At 39.7% G+C, this 15495-nt stretch overlaps 1 protein-coding gene across 4 annotated transcripts in view; it reads left to right on the forward strand.

Moving 5' to 3' along the window:
• Positions 1 to 15495, forward strand: part of LOC125243939 (gastrula zinc finger protein XlCGF57.1-like) — an 848513-nt gene that overhangs the window by 552805 nt on the left and 280213 nt on the right. For 3 of the 4 annotated variants that reach the window (XM_048153813.1, XM_048153822.1, XM_048153804.1), the window contains exons 6-7: positions 9029 to 9202; positions 9284 to 9330. In XM_048153813.1, coding sequence (XP_048009770.1) covers positions 9029 to 9202; positions 9284 to 9330 — 221 coding nt within the window. Of the gene's footprint in view, positions 1 to 9028; positions 9203 to 9283; positions 9331 to 11380; positions 12169 to 15495 lie in introns of those variants that run through there. The other variant, XM_048153830.1, reaches the window with a different exon arrangement.

Genomic DNA, 15495 nt, shown 5'->3' on the forward strand with positions numbered 1-15495 from the left:
GGAGTCAGGACAGGCAGCAACGGGTCAATAAACAGGAAACAGGCAAGAACGGTAACAACAGACAGACAGAATATAAACACTCAGAATTGCAACGGGATAGTTAACAAGACTTCGCGGTGAGGTGGTGTGTGTGAAGGTCCTTTATAGTCCTGGTAATGTGCTTCAGGTGTATGTGGCAGATGCTGATTGGAGTGGAGTGTGTGCATGTGACTGGCCGGGAGGATTATGGGAAATGCAGTCCAGGAACTGACAGGATTTGTGACAGAATGTCCCCCTCCCGGAAGGCGCGTCCTCGCGCCGTAGATGGCACAACTGGGGATGGGGGGTGGGTGCCCTGGAGACCTACAGGCAGGAGATACTGGATGTGCAGGTGGGTATGGAGGTCTCCAGGGCAGGTCCAGGAACTCAAGCAGCCATGGTGGGTCAGGTGCCACGGGCGGCCACGGCGGGTCAGGAGCCTCGGGCGGCCACGGCGGGTCAGGCGGCTCGAGCAGCCACGGCAGGTCAGGCGGCTCGGGCAGCCACGGCAGGTCAGGCGGCTCGGGCAGCCACGGCAGGTCAGGCGGCTTGGGCAACCACGGCAGGTCAGGTGGCTTGGGCAGCCGCAACAATGAGTCCATAAATGGCCCTAGTGGGCTACAGTCCATAAATGGCCATGACAGCAGTGGCTGGGCAGGGTCCCCACCCACCAGCTCCCCACCCCTAGGTATACTGCCCCCCCAAAAAAGTTCTTGGGGAAATCAACGGAGGCATTGGCGGGTTCAAGGGCAAGGAGCTCGGGTGGCGCCAGCAGGGCAGATGGCCTGAGCAGCAGCGGCAGGACAAATGGCCTGGGCGGTGGTGTCAGGGCCGACCAGGGGTGCTCTATGGCCGTATCAGGAAGAGTGGACAGCTCGGTGACGGCCTCCGTGGCCGTGTCAGGGAGAGTGGACAGCTCTGGGACGCCAGCAGGCTCGAGCTGCTCCGGGATGGCAGCAGGCTCAGGCTGCTCCGGGAATGCAGCGGGCTTGGACTGCTCCGGGATGGCAGCGGGCTCGGGCTGGCAGACTGGACTATGGTCGACGGACCCTGAATACATTCTCCAAGTGCGCAAGACAATCAAGGCGTAGAAGGTGAAGACAGTCCTCTGGGCCATGGCAGGACTGACCGGAAGAGTGTGCGACTCTGGAGCGGACTCACTGGCTGGAGCGGATTCCGGAACGGACTCACTGGCTGGAGCGGACTCAACGGCAGGAACGGCCCCTTTGTTCACTGACACTGCAGGGGCGGCCATCTTGTCCATCGCATCCAGAGCACTTGAGTGCGTTGTAATAGATGAACTTGAGAGCGTTGAAACAGACGAAGTTGAGAGCGTTGAAACAGACGAAGTTGAGAGCGAAGCGGCCGCCGGGCTTGAGTGCGAAGCGGCCGGCGGGCTTGAGAGCGTAGCGGCCGGCGGGCTTGAGAGCGAAGCGGCCGGCTGACTTGAGAGCGAAGCGGCCGGCTGACTTGAGAGCGAAGCGGCCGGCTGACTTGAGAGCGAGGCGGCTGGTGAATGCTTGAGAATACCAGCCTCTCGTGCAGAAATCAGCGGTGGATCAGCCACACTGGAACGCAAACCTAGCCGCTCTCTGACTGATCCAGAGACATGACGTTGCTCTGGGCGATCGGCGAAGGCGTGACGTGGCTCTGGGCGATCAGCGGAGACGTGACGATGCTCTGGGCGATCAGCGGAGACGTGACGATGCTCTGGGCGATCAGCGAAGGCGTGACTAGGTTCAAGGTAATCAGTGCTGACCTGACTTGGTGTTGTTATTGTGGTGACCGCCATTTTGTGAGTGTCATCTGGCGCGGCGGCCATTAAACAACCAGACGAGGAATCGCGTTCCTCCGCGACACCCACAGTAAACGGAGAGCCAACAGTCAACAAAGCATAATCCAAAAAGTGACTGAGGGTGGAACGGGGTCCATTGCGAATTAATAGTTCTTTGAGTGGCTGGTTAACTCCATCACAGAAAAAGTCAATGAGTGCGCAATCAGGCAGATCCGAATAATAAGCTAGGTTTAGGTATTCTGTGATGTAATCCTCTAGTGATCGTGTGCCCTGCGTACTCCATAACAACAACTGATCAATGTCCATACCGTACAAATGTCCTCCGGGAAAGCTGCTGGATCGTGGTGGCGGCGAAGTCTTCTGTAACGGAGCGGGACTGAGGCAGAGATCCATATGCAAGCTTTTATTTACAGTGAGCATAGTCGTACAGGCTGGGTCGATCAGGGGCAAACAGGAACAGTAAGGAACAGGCAGAAACGTAGTCAGGGTACAGGCAGTAGATCGAGGCAGGCGGATATCATTCACAGAACAGGATACAAGGCAGGAGTCAGGACAGGCAGCAACGGGTCAATAAACAGGAAACAGGCAAGAACGGTAACAACAGACAGACAGACAGACAGAATATAAACGCTCAGAATTGCAACAGGATAGTTAACAAGACTTCGCGGTGAGGTGGTGTGTGTGAAGGTCCTTTATAGTCCTGGTAATGTGCTTCAGGTGTATGTGGCAGATGCTGATTGGAGTGGAGTGTGTGCATGTGACTGGCCGGGAGGATTATGGGAAATGCAGTCCAGGAACTGACAGGATTTGTGACAGCGCCATTGCCTCGTACAAATGCCATCCGCATTGAGGTTTTTTCTTCAGTCCACCTCTCCACTCGGTTAAATATACAGATCTGTCATCTTGTCCGTCCAAGAAATCATCATTATATCTCAGTTTTTATGTGTGATGTTGGAACAATGCTCCAACTTTCATTCCATTTCTTGTTTCCACTCGACAAGCGCAAACATTTTCAACCGTTGGTCTCGATCCTGAATGCGCGTAATTTGGCGGTCTTTTGATTACGTTTGAATTTGGGCGCGCGCAATGACGTAACTGCGCAGCATTCTAAATGCAAGGCCTGAAATGCAGACTGAAAGTGTTTCTATCATTTTTGTTTGTTTCTTTGTTTGTTTTTGGGTCAAATCTAAACGCTTTATTCAATAGTAAGCATTAAGCATATTTTCATTATGTAACTCTTGGTTAGGTCACAGTAATGTCAAATAACAACAACAACAAAATTAATTTAAACCATACAAAATCATTAAATAAGTAATTTAATTACAATTATTTGAAGTTGGGTTAGATTATTTTCATTGCATTTGTTTTTTTATAACAGTTTTTGTGAGCTAGTTAAGATAAGGTAAAATAAATAATGTAAAATAAATCAAGTTTTTAAAAAATTGTGCTAATTCTAAAATGGGATAGAAATTTAAATGAAATGTGGATTGTGTAGACTTGTTAAAAGTTCAGTCTGTTCAAATAATGAAAACATAAGGAATTAGTTAGGAAAACAAGCATGTAAAATGTTCTTATGTATGTTGTGTAAATAAATTGGCATATATAAATTAAACATATATTTGTGACATATATGGTCATAACATATAATATTATATAAACAAAAATCATATAGATAGTATTAATATATGTCAATATATTTATATAATATGGATATTTTATATATGCTATGAACATATATTGGCATATATAAATTAAACATATATATGTGACATATATGGTTATAACATATAATATTATATAAACAAAAAACATATACATGGTATTAATATATGTCAATATATTTATTTAATATGGAAATTTTATATATGTTATAAACATATATCAACATATATCTAGAGATATGTATATATGTGATAGCAATATATTGTCATATATTTTGCATATATGACAGTGTCACTTGCGATATAGGGACATATATGTCATATATTACATTTCCGTATGGGTTATGACAATTTTATAATTGGTTTATGTAATACAAACACTTTAATCATTTCATAATAGATTTTATATATATATATATATATATATATATATATATATACACACACACACATATATACACATATATATATATATATATATATACACACACACACACATATATACACATATATATATATATATATATATATATATATATATATATATATATATATGTGTGTGTGTGTATATATGTATGTATAAAGGCATAAACAAGGACTAAATCTTACTTGAAGGCAGTCAATTAGAACTTGATTACCCATAAATTTTATCATTCTGAAAATACCCTGAGGTGACTTGAAAAACACACATAAATCAGATATTGTCGCAATCGTGTGCAACCATACCCGTTGGGGAAAAAAACGGATCACAAAATAGCCTTTGATCAATCATTCGAATAATTTTTAACAGCTTTTACCGTTTTTATTACGGATTATTAAGGTTTCTGTCTAACAGTGAAAATATATAATAAGTGTATCGATCAACGGTTTGATGTGTATTTGAAAATATTCTTGTGCTTTTGATTTTCTTTATCTAGAGTGTTAGCGGCTGGTCCTCAACAGAACTGAGGTGGATGATGACATCACTGTAAAAAAAAGCTGAAAATATACTTTGAGCACAGTTGAACGCAATTTAAATGTGTATGTGCAGGTTGCACATACACAGTTCCAGAAATCAGGCAGAAATTATAAAAAGTTACAAAAATCTATATGCTGACCCTCATGTACACATAAAAAGTGAAGTATACTTTGGCCTTTAGAAAGGTAATGACACAAAAAAAATTCATTCAAAAAGAAAGGAAAAATTGAAATAAGGATTTGTTTACGTAATACCTGGAATAATGAATGATGAAATTAATTTATTGTAATATATGCAATATAGAAAATAACTCATGTTGTATATGTCCAAAACTGTTACTTTTCAGGAACGCTGACAGACATAAAGGATGACCTATTGCATTGATTTATGACAAAAAATTAAAAATTATGAAAAATATAGCCTAATATATGAAATATTGTAAGACTTACATCCATCAAATATACAAAAGTAGCCTTGTTAAGATGTGAAATGTGTGGCAGATGAACAGTTGTCTGCAGTAAATATGTTCCTACTTGCAAAAATTTGCAAATATTAAAGATTTCTATATGGGTCATTTTTGACCCATGTGTGTAAAATTGATGTAGAAACTGTGTTTGTTTATGAAGTAAGAAAGAAAAAAATAAACATAATTATTTGTAGAAAATCAAAAACAAGATATTTAATGAATACCTGGAAAAAATAAATGACAAAATAAATTTCTTTCAAAGATTCAGCAAAGAAACACTCAGTCATGATTGAAATAACATAGGAAATGAATACGGGTCATTTTTGACCCATGTGTGTAAAATTGATGTAGACATACAAAAACTGTGTTTGTTTATAAAGTAAGAAAGAAAAAATGAACATAATGATTTTTGACAATCAAAAACAAGATATTTAAGGAATACCTGGAATAAATGAATGATAAAATACATTTCTTTTAAAGATTCAGCAAAGAAACACTCAACCGTTATTAAAATTACATAGGAAATGAATACGGGTCATTTTTGACCCATGTGTGTAAAATTGATGTAGACATACAAAAACTGTGTTTGTTTATAAAGTAAGAAAGAAAAAATGAACATAATGATTTTTGACAATCAAAAACAAGATATTTAAGGAATACCTGGAATAAATGAATGATAAAATACATTTCTTTTAAAGATTCAGCAAAGAAACACTCAACCGTTATTAAAATTACATAGGAAATTAATACGGGTCATTTTTGACCCATGTTGCGCATTAGAAGGGTAGTGATACAAAAATGATTTTTATTCAAAAAGTAAGAAAGAAAAAATGAAAATGAGGATTTGTGATGATCAAAAACAAGTTAATTGAGGAATACCTGGAATACTGAATAATGAAATTAATTTCTTGCAAAGATATAGAAAATAAAAACTCAGCCAACATTTTTGACCCATGTTGCGCATCAAAGGGTTAAATAATTAATTTAATAAATGATTAATCACATCGACTCATTTTACAATCCTGCTAGAAATTTATTAAGATTAAAACCCTTTTCATTCATTTGGTGAGGAACATGGCGTTTTGAGCAGCATTTGCACACCCTGTCATGATGCTGGTTATATGCTACTGCAGTAGATGCATTTTGCGGTATTAAAGTTAATGATTAATCGATTAATTATACATTAATTTAAACTACGATCGATCATGGAAATTTGTGTAAATCGACATCTCTAATCAGAATGATTCCAGTTGAGGACAGTCATTGAATCAGACCACAGTTTTGTTTGCCGAATAAGCAGGTCAAGTTCCCTCTGCAACAAATTTGCTGAACCTCGGTGAGGGCAGCACACAATTCAAGATGAGGTAGGGAATTTGATTTACGAGGGGCAATTCTTGATTGTGCCATCACAAAGGAGACTAGAACTTCACTCTCATGGTTTAAAATGCTCAGGTAGCCTACGGACCCATAAGCTTGTTCAGAGGCATCACAAAATACATGCAACTCTCTCCTAATGGAATTACCATCAAGTTCAACAGGACCATATGATCTCGACGGTTCAATAGAAGTGATAGCAGGAAATTCACTGTATTTATTTACCACTTATAGTACATTTGAACCCATAGTATACTACAAGTGGTAACTGAATATAGTTTTTAAATAAAGAGATAGTATATTAAAAGCACATTTTAGTTCATACTTCATGGTGTCTTGAAATAGCACAGTTGAGTAAACTTAGATGTACTTTGGGTACTTATCTTAAGATTAAAAGAATTTTTAGTATATTAAGTACAAAATTTGTGTGCGGAAATAGAGCACTTTAAGTACATTATAGAAGTGTACATGGCGGTGACTTTAACTCAGGATTAGCTTGCTCATTATGCTGCGCTTGCAGACTATATCACAGTTCTTGGGCTAATGCTGCAGCTGACTGTCACAGTAGAAGGGGCAAGTAAGTCCATATTAGGTGAGGACAGTGCTATCTGCACTGTCCTCAATGTTGGCTACTTGCTTCAGATGACCAAGAACTTCCTGAACAGCACATTCAATTAATTTTACTATTTATCTGCTTCACACTTTGGCTCAATTCCATAACAAGCTTCTTTATCTCTAGTAAGACAAGGTCACAATGTTCAGAATAATTCTCTGCAATAGATCCAGTACTGCTCTGGACTGGGAATGAAGAAACTGAAGGACTGGCTTGGTCTGCAGACAAGATGATACGTGGCATTGGCTAATTGATTGATCTTGGTCCATTGGAACGCTCAGTTCCGGCTCGAAGGACCATGTAAATGACTCTTAGGATACTGCTGAATCATGGGGAGCATCACAATGGAGCGTCAGTTAAAACAGCTTAAAGGGTTACTTCAGGATTTAGCATTAAGCTTTGTATTAGTAGAATACCACTAGTATTTTCGAATTAGCGTGCTTTCCCCCTTCATATCAGCCCGAGATGAGAGATTTATGCATTTTTATTCTGTAAAAAAGCCTCCGATGACGCAAAAATCATCATTTTGCGTCATCGGAGGCTTTTTTGGCCAGAGGCTTAAAACTACAGCCAGTAATAGCAGGTAGTTCCGCATTTTTTCACCACGCCCATACATGCGCGCGTTTGAGGTTACTCACAGACATAGATCAAAGATTTTATCAAAAGTGGGTGTCAATTATATTTTTAAGCTTACAGTAATTAACTTTATTTTGTCTGCACTACATCAGTGGTTCATCTCGCAAATTTATCGGTCTCTGCAGTCATCTCAACCAATACAGCAACAGGCTTTTGTGGTAACGTTAGCATAAATAGATAAATAAACTCAGTTTTACAGAACAGAGGCTTTACTTTGATAACAGTCAACTTATATGCAACTTATATGTAATTGTCTATCTAACGTTACTTTGCTAAGTTTGCAGTTTTACTGCTACCTACAACACTACATATAGGCTACTGTATTATCAGAAATAGAGTCTAGTATCAGCGAGTCTTACCTCTAGGCGAATACGCTTAGTACCAGATGGCCCAGGCTGTTCGTCCTCTTGGAAAGTGAATATCGATGGTATCGCGATATCCTTCAGAATGGTTCTCTTCATTGCAAGGATATTTGGTTCGTAGTCCTCGTGCTTGAAATGGAGACTACATATTCTGCGGTTTTTTAGGTTTTCTATAACGGTGTCATCTCCAAACTTCGGGTGTTTGATGGCCCGCAGCCACTGTTTACATCGCTCCAAATCTTTAACTTAATCGGAAAATGATGGAAACTTACTTGTCCTTTCCTGGTTTTGGGTGTACATCCAGGTACAAAGCAATTTAGCACCATTTCGCTGTAAATGTATGAACTAACTCACGATTTATTTGTTTGAATTTTCCTGAGTGCCGCCTGTAACCGATAGGCGTGGTTTGGGCGTGGCCTCGCAAGGGCAGCAAAACAAGTGCATTCTGGGAGTTGTTGTCTTTCATCCACATTAGTCAAAAATACATTTTCTGCCTTTTCTCAGTCTAGAAAGCTCCAAATTCAAAAATAATTTCACATTTCTACTACATAAATGACCAATTTTAAATACACATTCATCTTTCCAGGGGTGAAGTACCCCTTTAAGGCAACATCCAAGTTTTATTTTCACCAATGACATTACATAAGTCATTTCATAGGTGCATCAGACTGGTTTATTTGTACAGAGAACCATGTGACAATTCCTGAGCAGCAAAGACAAGCAAAGGAAGTAAACCACTCTACTGAAGAAAGCCTTCTTAAAGGCCAGTAATTGAAGTCACAACAGGCTTCAGCTGTCAAAAGTGGGTGGGGCTTCAGTGACATCAACAGTGTCAAAGGGATTTTCAACATGGTCCACGTGTGTCTGTAGATGATTTGACTGTGTGTGTCTGTAGATGATCTGACTGTGTGTGTCTGTAGATGATCTGACTGTGTGTGTCTATAGATGATCTGTCTGTGTGTGTCTGTAGATGATCTTACTGTGTGTGTCTGTAGATGATCTCATTGTGTGTGTCTGTAGATGATCTGACTGTTTGTATGTAGACGATCTCATTGTGTGTGTCTGTAGATGATCTTACTGTGTGTGTCTGTAGATGATCTGACTGTTGTGTGTCTTTAGATGATCTGTCTGTTGTGTGTCTGTAGGTTGTCTGGCTGTATGGTGACAGAGGAAGGCTGTGGTTATGTGTCTTCAGCTCTGAGTTCAAACCCCTCACACCTGAGAGAGCTGGATCTGAGCTACAATCACCCAGGACAATCAGGAGTGCAGCTGCTCAACCACAAATTGGAGGATCCAAACTATAAACTGCAGATACTTAAGTATGTCAAACACTAATAATGACAAACTGAACATGTGTGAATAATGAAGATCTACGTTAATGTGTGTTTGTGTGTTTATAGTGTGGATCATGGAGGAGAGGTCATGATGACAGCAGGACTACGAAAGTGTAGGTCTACACACACACTCTCTCTCACACACACACACACACACGTTCATTTTGGTGAATTGTGGGGACATTCCATAGGCGTAATGTTTTTTATACTGTACAAACTGTATTTTCTATACCCCTGATCATTAATATGTACGCCCCCAAATATTTGCATATGCCAGCCCATGTTCAAGGCATTAGACATTCAAGGCATTAGACATTAGACGTCTGGATCTGTGCACAGCTGAATCAGCAGACGTTTTGCAGGTAAGCAAGCAAGGACAATAGCAAAAAATGGCAGATGGAGCAATAATAACTGACATGATCCATGATATCATGATATTTTTAGTGATATTTGTAAATTGTCTTTCTAAATGTTTCGTTAGCATGTTGCTACAGTTAACATTGTACAGTTAAATGTGGTTAAAGTTACCATCGTTTCTTACTGTATTCACGGAGACAAGAGTCGTCGCTATTTTCATTTTTAAACACTTGCAGTCTGTATAATTCATAAACAACTTCATTCTTTATAAATCTCTCCAACAGTGTGTAATGTTAGCTTTAGCCCGTTAGCCACGGAAGATAGCTTCAAACTCATTCAGAATCAAATGTAAACATCCAAATAAGTACTATACTCACATGATCTGATATGCTGCATGATGAACATTTTGTAAAGGAGAAGCAGCCTGAATCGGCGCATTTATAATTATGCCCCAAAATGGGCAGTTAAAAAAATGATTTTAAAAAAATCTATGCGGTATTTTGAGCTGAAACTTCACAGACACATTCAGGGGACATCTTAGACTTATATTACATCTTGTGAAAAAGCATTCTAGGGCACCTTTAATTGTTTTTCTATTAGGTTAATGATATATTTTATGCCCCAAACAAACATCACAGAAAAACACTAGATTTACAGACAAACATAATTTGGTCAGTTTATGAGCTGTTTTTAACTAGTTATCAGTGTCTTGACACGTGACTATTAATTCAGTACAATAAAAACGCCACACTCTCGTCCAAACTAGAGTTTACACGTGTTTTCCAAAAGTTTCTCATTCACACTGAAACATCAGAAACGTTAAATTCACTTTACTGCACATGTGTGAAACACTAAAGCTCATTGAGATGATACAGACGATCAGACTGTTTCTGGCAGGATCATTTTATTTATCAGAATATCTCAGCATTCACTGAAGCGTCCTGGTCGCTCTCAACATTATATGTTTGGTCTTAAACTCAACTGCGCTCATGTTTCGCCGCAGGACAGCAATTGTGAGTGAAATTTATGTCATGTTTGCAGGACTGTGAAATGAAGAGTGAACAAAGTAACGTATCTTTAGCAACAGTGTGAAAGTGAACAGCTCATAACAGACACAATACCGGTGTAAACACAGATATCTATCGGTACAGTACGCGTCACATGACTAAACATGCGTCAGTGTCTTCAAATACCTCAGTTTTCACAGTCACACTACAACACGAAAACAGCTTTATCAAAATTATCCACTCGTGAAGAGCGTCTTCAGAAAGCTCAGTTTTCACAGGACAAAATACTATGGAAGTCAATGGTGCCCAAGAATTGTTTAGTTTCCCACATGCTTCAAAATATCTTCCTTTTGTTTTCAGCAGAACAAAAAAATTTATGTAAATTACGACAGAATTTTAATTCTAATGCACAGATCTGTTCATATCAGATTGTTTTTGTCCGTCTGTTGAATGAACCGAGCCACTACTGCAGAAAGCCTGCTATCATTACGCCTTCACATTTAAGTGTCGCTTTGGTACTTTTGACAACACTAGCCTGCTCTGTTTCAGGCCTGACAGCTTTTTCACACAGTTTTGTTTAGGGCTCCAGAAGTCTAGGACCGGCACTGCTAGTGAGGTCTGAATCTCTAGTCTCTGTTCAACAGCTTTCACTGGATTAGTGAGGACATTTGTGAATCTGGAGGACATTTTGTCAAAGCTGTAAACACAGACACACACACACACACACACACACACACACACACACACACACACATCTTCACTGTTGTTGTTCTTGATGTTTCTCTTTTCTTGTGTTCAGATGCCTGTGATCTCACACTGGATCCAAACACAGCAAACACTCGACTCGTTCTGTCTGATGGGAACAGGAAGGTGACGCGTGTGGAAGAGTGTCAGCCGTATCCTGATCATCCAGAGAGATTTGAGTGTGATGTGTTTCCTCAGGTTCTGTGTAGAGAGAGACTGACTGGACGCTGTTACTGGGAGGCTGAATGGAGCGGAGATTATGCTGTAATATCAGTGACATATGAAGGAATCAACAGGAAAGAATGGAGTAAAGACTGTGTATTTGGAAGGAATGACAAATCCTGGAGTCTGTTCTGCTCTGATAGAGAATTCACTGTCAGTTACAATAATAATGATACCGAAATACCTTTCTGTTCATCCTCTAAGAGAGTAGGAGTGTATGTGGACGTCTCGGCCGGCTCTCTGTCCTTCTACAGCGTCTCTGACACACACACACTCGCACACTTACACACACTCAACACCACATTCACTGAACCCCTCTGTGCTGGATTTAGGGTTGATAATTCCTCAGTGTCTCTGTGTGATATTAAATGACAGAGAGACACTCTGTAAATCCTCTTTCTGATCTTCACACACACTCATCAAATCTCACTTCATCACAATTGTATGAATTCATTTTTAATTCATGTTTTTCATTGTCATCTAGAAGTTACACATCTAGATCAGACACACACACACACACACACACTGTTCTGAATCTGGAATAAACAGAATAATAAAGGTGCTTTAATATTCATATTGTAAATTGTTCATCAGATTGAATAAAAGTACATTTGAGACTCATTTAATCCTGAACTGGTTTGTGAATGACTGATGTGAACTGATGACAGTATGAATGATCATGAATGTGATTCAGATCAGCAGAATGAAGAAATCCCGTCGTCTCCTGAAAGAGAGAGAGAAAGAGAGAGAGAAAAGTTAAAGGTCCCGTTTTTCGTGGTTTTTTGAAGCTTTGATTGTGTTTATAGTGTGCAATATAACATGTGTTCATGTTTCGCGTGTAAAAAAACAGTATTTTCCACATAATTTACTTATCTGTATACCGCTGTTTCCACTGTCATAAAAACGGGCTGATGACTTCCTTGTTCTATGAAGTCCCTCCTTCAGAAATACGTAACGAGTTCTGATTGTCCCAGCGGTTCCTGTGTTGTGATTCGACAGCTCTGAGCGCACCGTGCCCGGAAAAGTCACGCCTCTTACCATAACGTGGAGATGCATGCGCTCAGTGTTATTGTAAACATGTCTTTAATTTTACCCTATCAATTTGAGCCGGAATCAGACCCGGTGATTGGACTGCGGGATGAAAATAACAGCGTTTCGATGACATGGCGACAAACACACTCTACAAACGCAACTCTTGTGTATTCCTGTGGGCGGAGGTTAGTCAAAAAACTGTTTTAGTGACGTCATTAAAGAAGGAAGTAGAGGGATGTAGTCCAAACTGGCCGTTCGATGTAGGCGACTTCTGTTAAATAAAATATCTCGCTTGGCATTGAACTTTGAGCTTTAACATTTTACAGATTTTATTTATACTCTAACAACAACATTACACACTAACTAAAGTTTAAAACATGGGATCACGAAGAACGGGACCTTTAAAGTGCAGAAACAGCTGTTTAAGGTTCAAACTGAGCTGAAAATGAGCATATTTCCAAAGGATTAATGGACGCTGTGTTGATCCACTGCGTCCGTTGGGATTTGACACAAATGACGATAGTTCATGGCTGATTTCAACATCTATTTCAGCATCACCAACATCACTAACAGTGGTTTAGTACAATAGCAGATCTGCTATATTTCTCCTCAGTAATATTAGCTCTGAACTCTTTAACTCTTTAACCAGTAGAGGCATTTTTAGAGTTGTTTCTGAGTGACACACAAAAGTAAACACTCATAACTCCAAAACTATAGCAAGAAGAGTCAAAAGATCAGGATCATTTGACAGAAACCTTTTACATTTTTAAGAAGAAATATACTTGATTACATTTGAAAATTATCATGCTGAGAAACTGCTGATAAAAAACAAGCACATATATTTATAATGTTTATTATAATTGTACATATCTTTGTTATTTGACATGCAATAACTCAGGAAGGAAGTTCCTCTACATGTGAGCTGCATCTGGATCAAATCTGATCATAAATCAATCAAAAGCTACAGCATCTGGAACAAGGAAGCCTCTTTGTTTGGCTCTTGATGCCCCTATTTGCAAATATTTGCATATGCCAGCCCATGTTCCCAACATTATGAAAGGCATTAGACAAGGGCAGCCAGTAACGTCTGGATCTGCACAGGTGAATCAACAGACTAGGTAAGCAAGCAAGGACAACAGCGAAAAATGGCAGATGGAGCATGTAGCAAATTAGCTCAAAATAAATATGAATAATTAATCATAACTAGTTATAATTAATTATTAATATTTGGATCAGTTAATAAAATTAACTTAATGTAATAAAATTAATATTACAATCAATTAACCCGTTGTCCAATGAACACACAGTGTTAATTGTTTATTAATTCTAAGAAATGTTCATTTCCAGGTTATGGGAAATAACAATCTTATTGTAAAGTACTACTAACAGCCTGTAAGTCAGGATCGACATGAATAGGGACTCCAGTATATGAGCGCAAAACACAGACAACCTTACGTGTGACATGAACAAGACTTTATTAACTAGACTAAACACTTAAACTACTCTAACATTCACACACATACATGCATATAGTTTACCAAGAGAGAGAGAGAGCTAAAGCAGAGTACAGGAAGCAAGAGGTTACAGCATTGTTTGACATTCAGCAGATCAACAGCCTTGAGCAAACAATCAGTTTAGTTTTAACAGGCCCTTCTTTAAAAAGGGTAAAGATACTCAATGTATCAGATAATGAGACTAAGTTTGATACTTGCATGTCTCTCCAAGTTGAATTAAAACTGTCCTGATGCAATTTGTGGAGGTTTCCATTGAATCTTTGGCCCCGTTCACACCGCAAATCTTAATGCTCAATCTGATTTTTTGCTAAGATCCGATTTTTTGTTTGGCTGTTCACATTACCTGATTACTATCTGATTCCAGTGTGAACTGTTTGAGGTTTCAAACTAACCCGCATGCGCAAAAGAACAATAACAATGACGTCAGACGCAGCACGCTGTCGCACTAAAGTTTGGGAGGTTATGGAGGAAGTAAGCATTTTCGCTTTTATTTCAAAATGTTTGTGTAATGGAAGCCGTAACATTAATGAGCAGGTGCTGAAGAGGAGAAGAACGAAGAGAAAGAGAGCAAAATTGGTGGATTTATGGCTGCAAATTCACTACAGAGGTCTGTGTGAATGCGTAGATGAAGCCAGGAGTGGTGGGAATGTGATGTGAATAGTTTCACTGAGAAGCTGTTCTTTGAAAATTTTAGGATGTCGAGGGCAACTTTTGATTATCTCTGTCAGCGCCTCTCCTCAAGACTCCTACGGCAGGACACTCAATTTAGGCGACCCATCTCCGTGCAGAAATGTATAGGAGTTGGGCTGTATTGGCTGGCAACGGGGGTCAGTTACCGCACGATGGGTAACCTGTTTGGCATTGCCAGGACTTCTGTGTGCGCGATTGTGCACGAATTTTGCAAGGCCGTGCGCCAAGTCCTCATGCCCGAGTTCATAAAACTGCCCGAAGGAGATGCCCTCCGGGAGGTCCTACAAGGCTTCCAAATGAGGTGTGGTTTTCCACAGTGCGCTGGAGCAATTGACGGGTGTCATATTCCCATCATTGCCCCAGAAGAAAATCACGTTGACTACTTCAATTGCAAAGGATGGCATTCTGTCCTTCTGCAGGGAGTTGTAGATCATCAGTTCTGGTAAGCCTGCTACAATTATGAAATAATCTCTCCTGGAATTTTTTTTTTTACTTTACTTAGTGCTAACCGTCATTGAGTGAAAAGTCTGATTTAGGTTTATAAAATAGTTAAATAATGCTGCCTTGTGATACAATTATGTGCTATGGATATGGCAAGCCGCTTTAACATTTAATCTTTTAAACCTACTAGTCTCTATTTTCATGCTAGCACTTATTTTTTAGATACTAGTATCTATTCCATTAAGTACTAGTACTTATTCATTAGCTAAAT

This window comes from Megalobrama amblycephala, linkage group LG1 (assembly GCF_018812025.1).
Source record: "Megalobrama amblycephala isolate DHTTF-2021 linkage group LG1, ASM1881202v1, whole genome shotgun sequence".
In the NCBI taxonomy this organism is placed as follows: Eukaryota; Metazoa; Chordata; class Actinopteri; order Cypriniformes; family Xenocyprididae; genus Megalobrama; species Megalobrama amblycephala.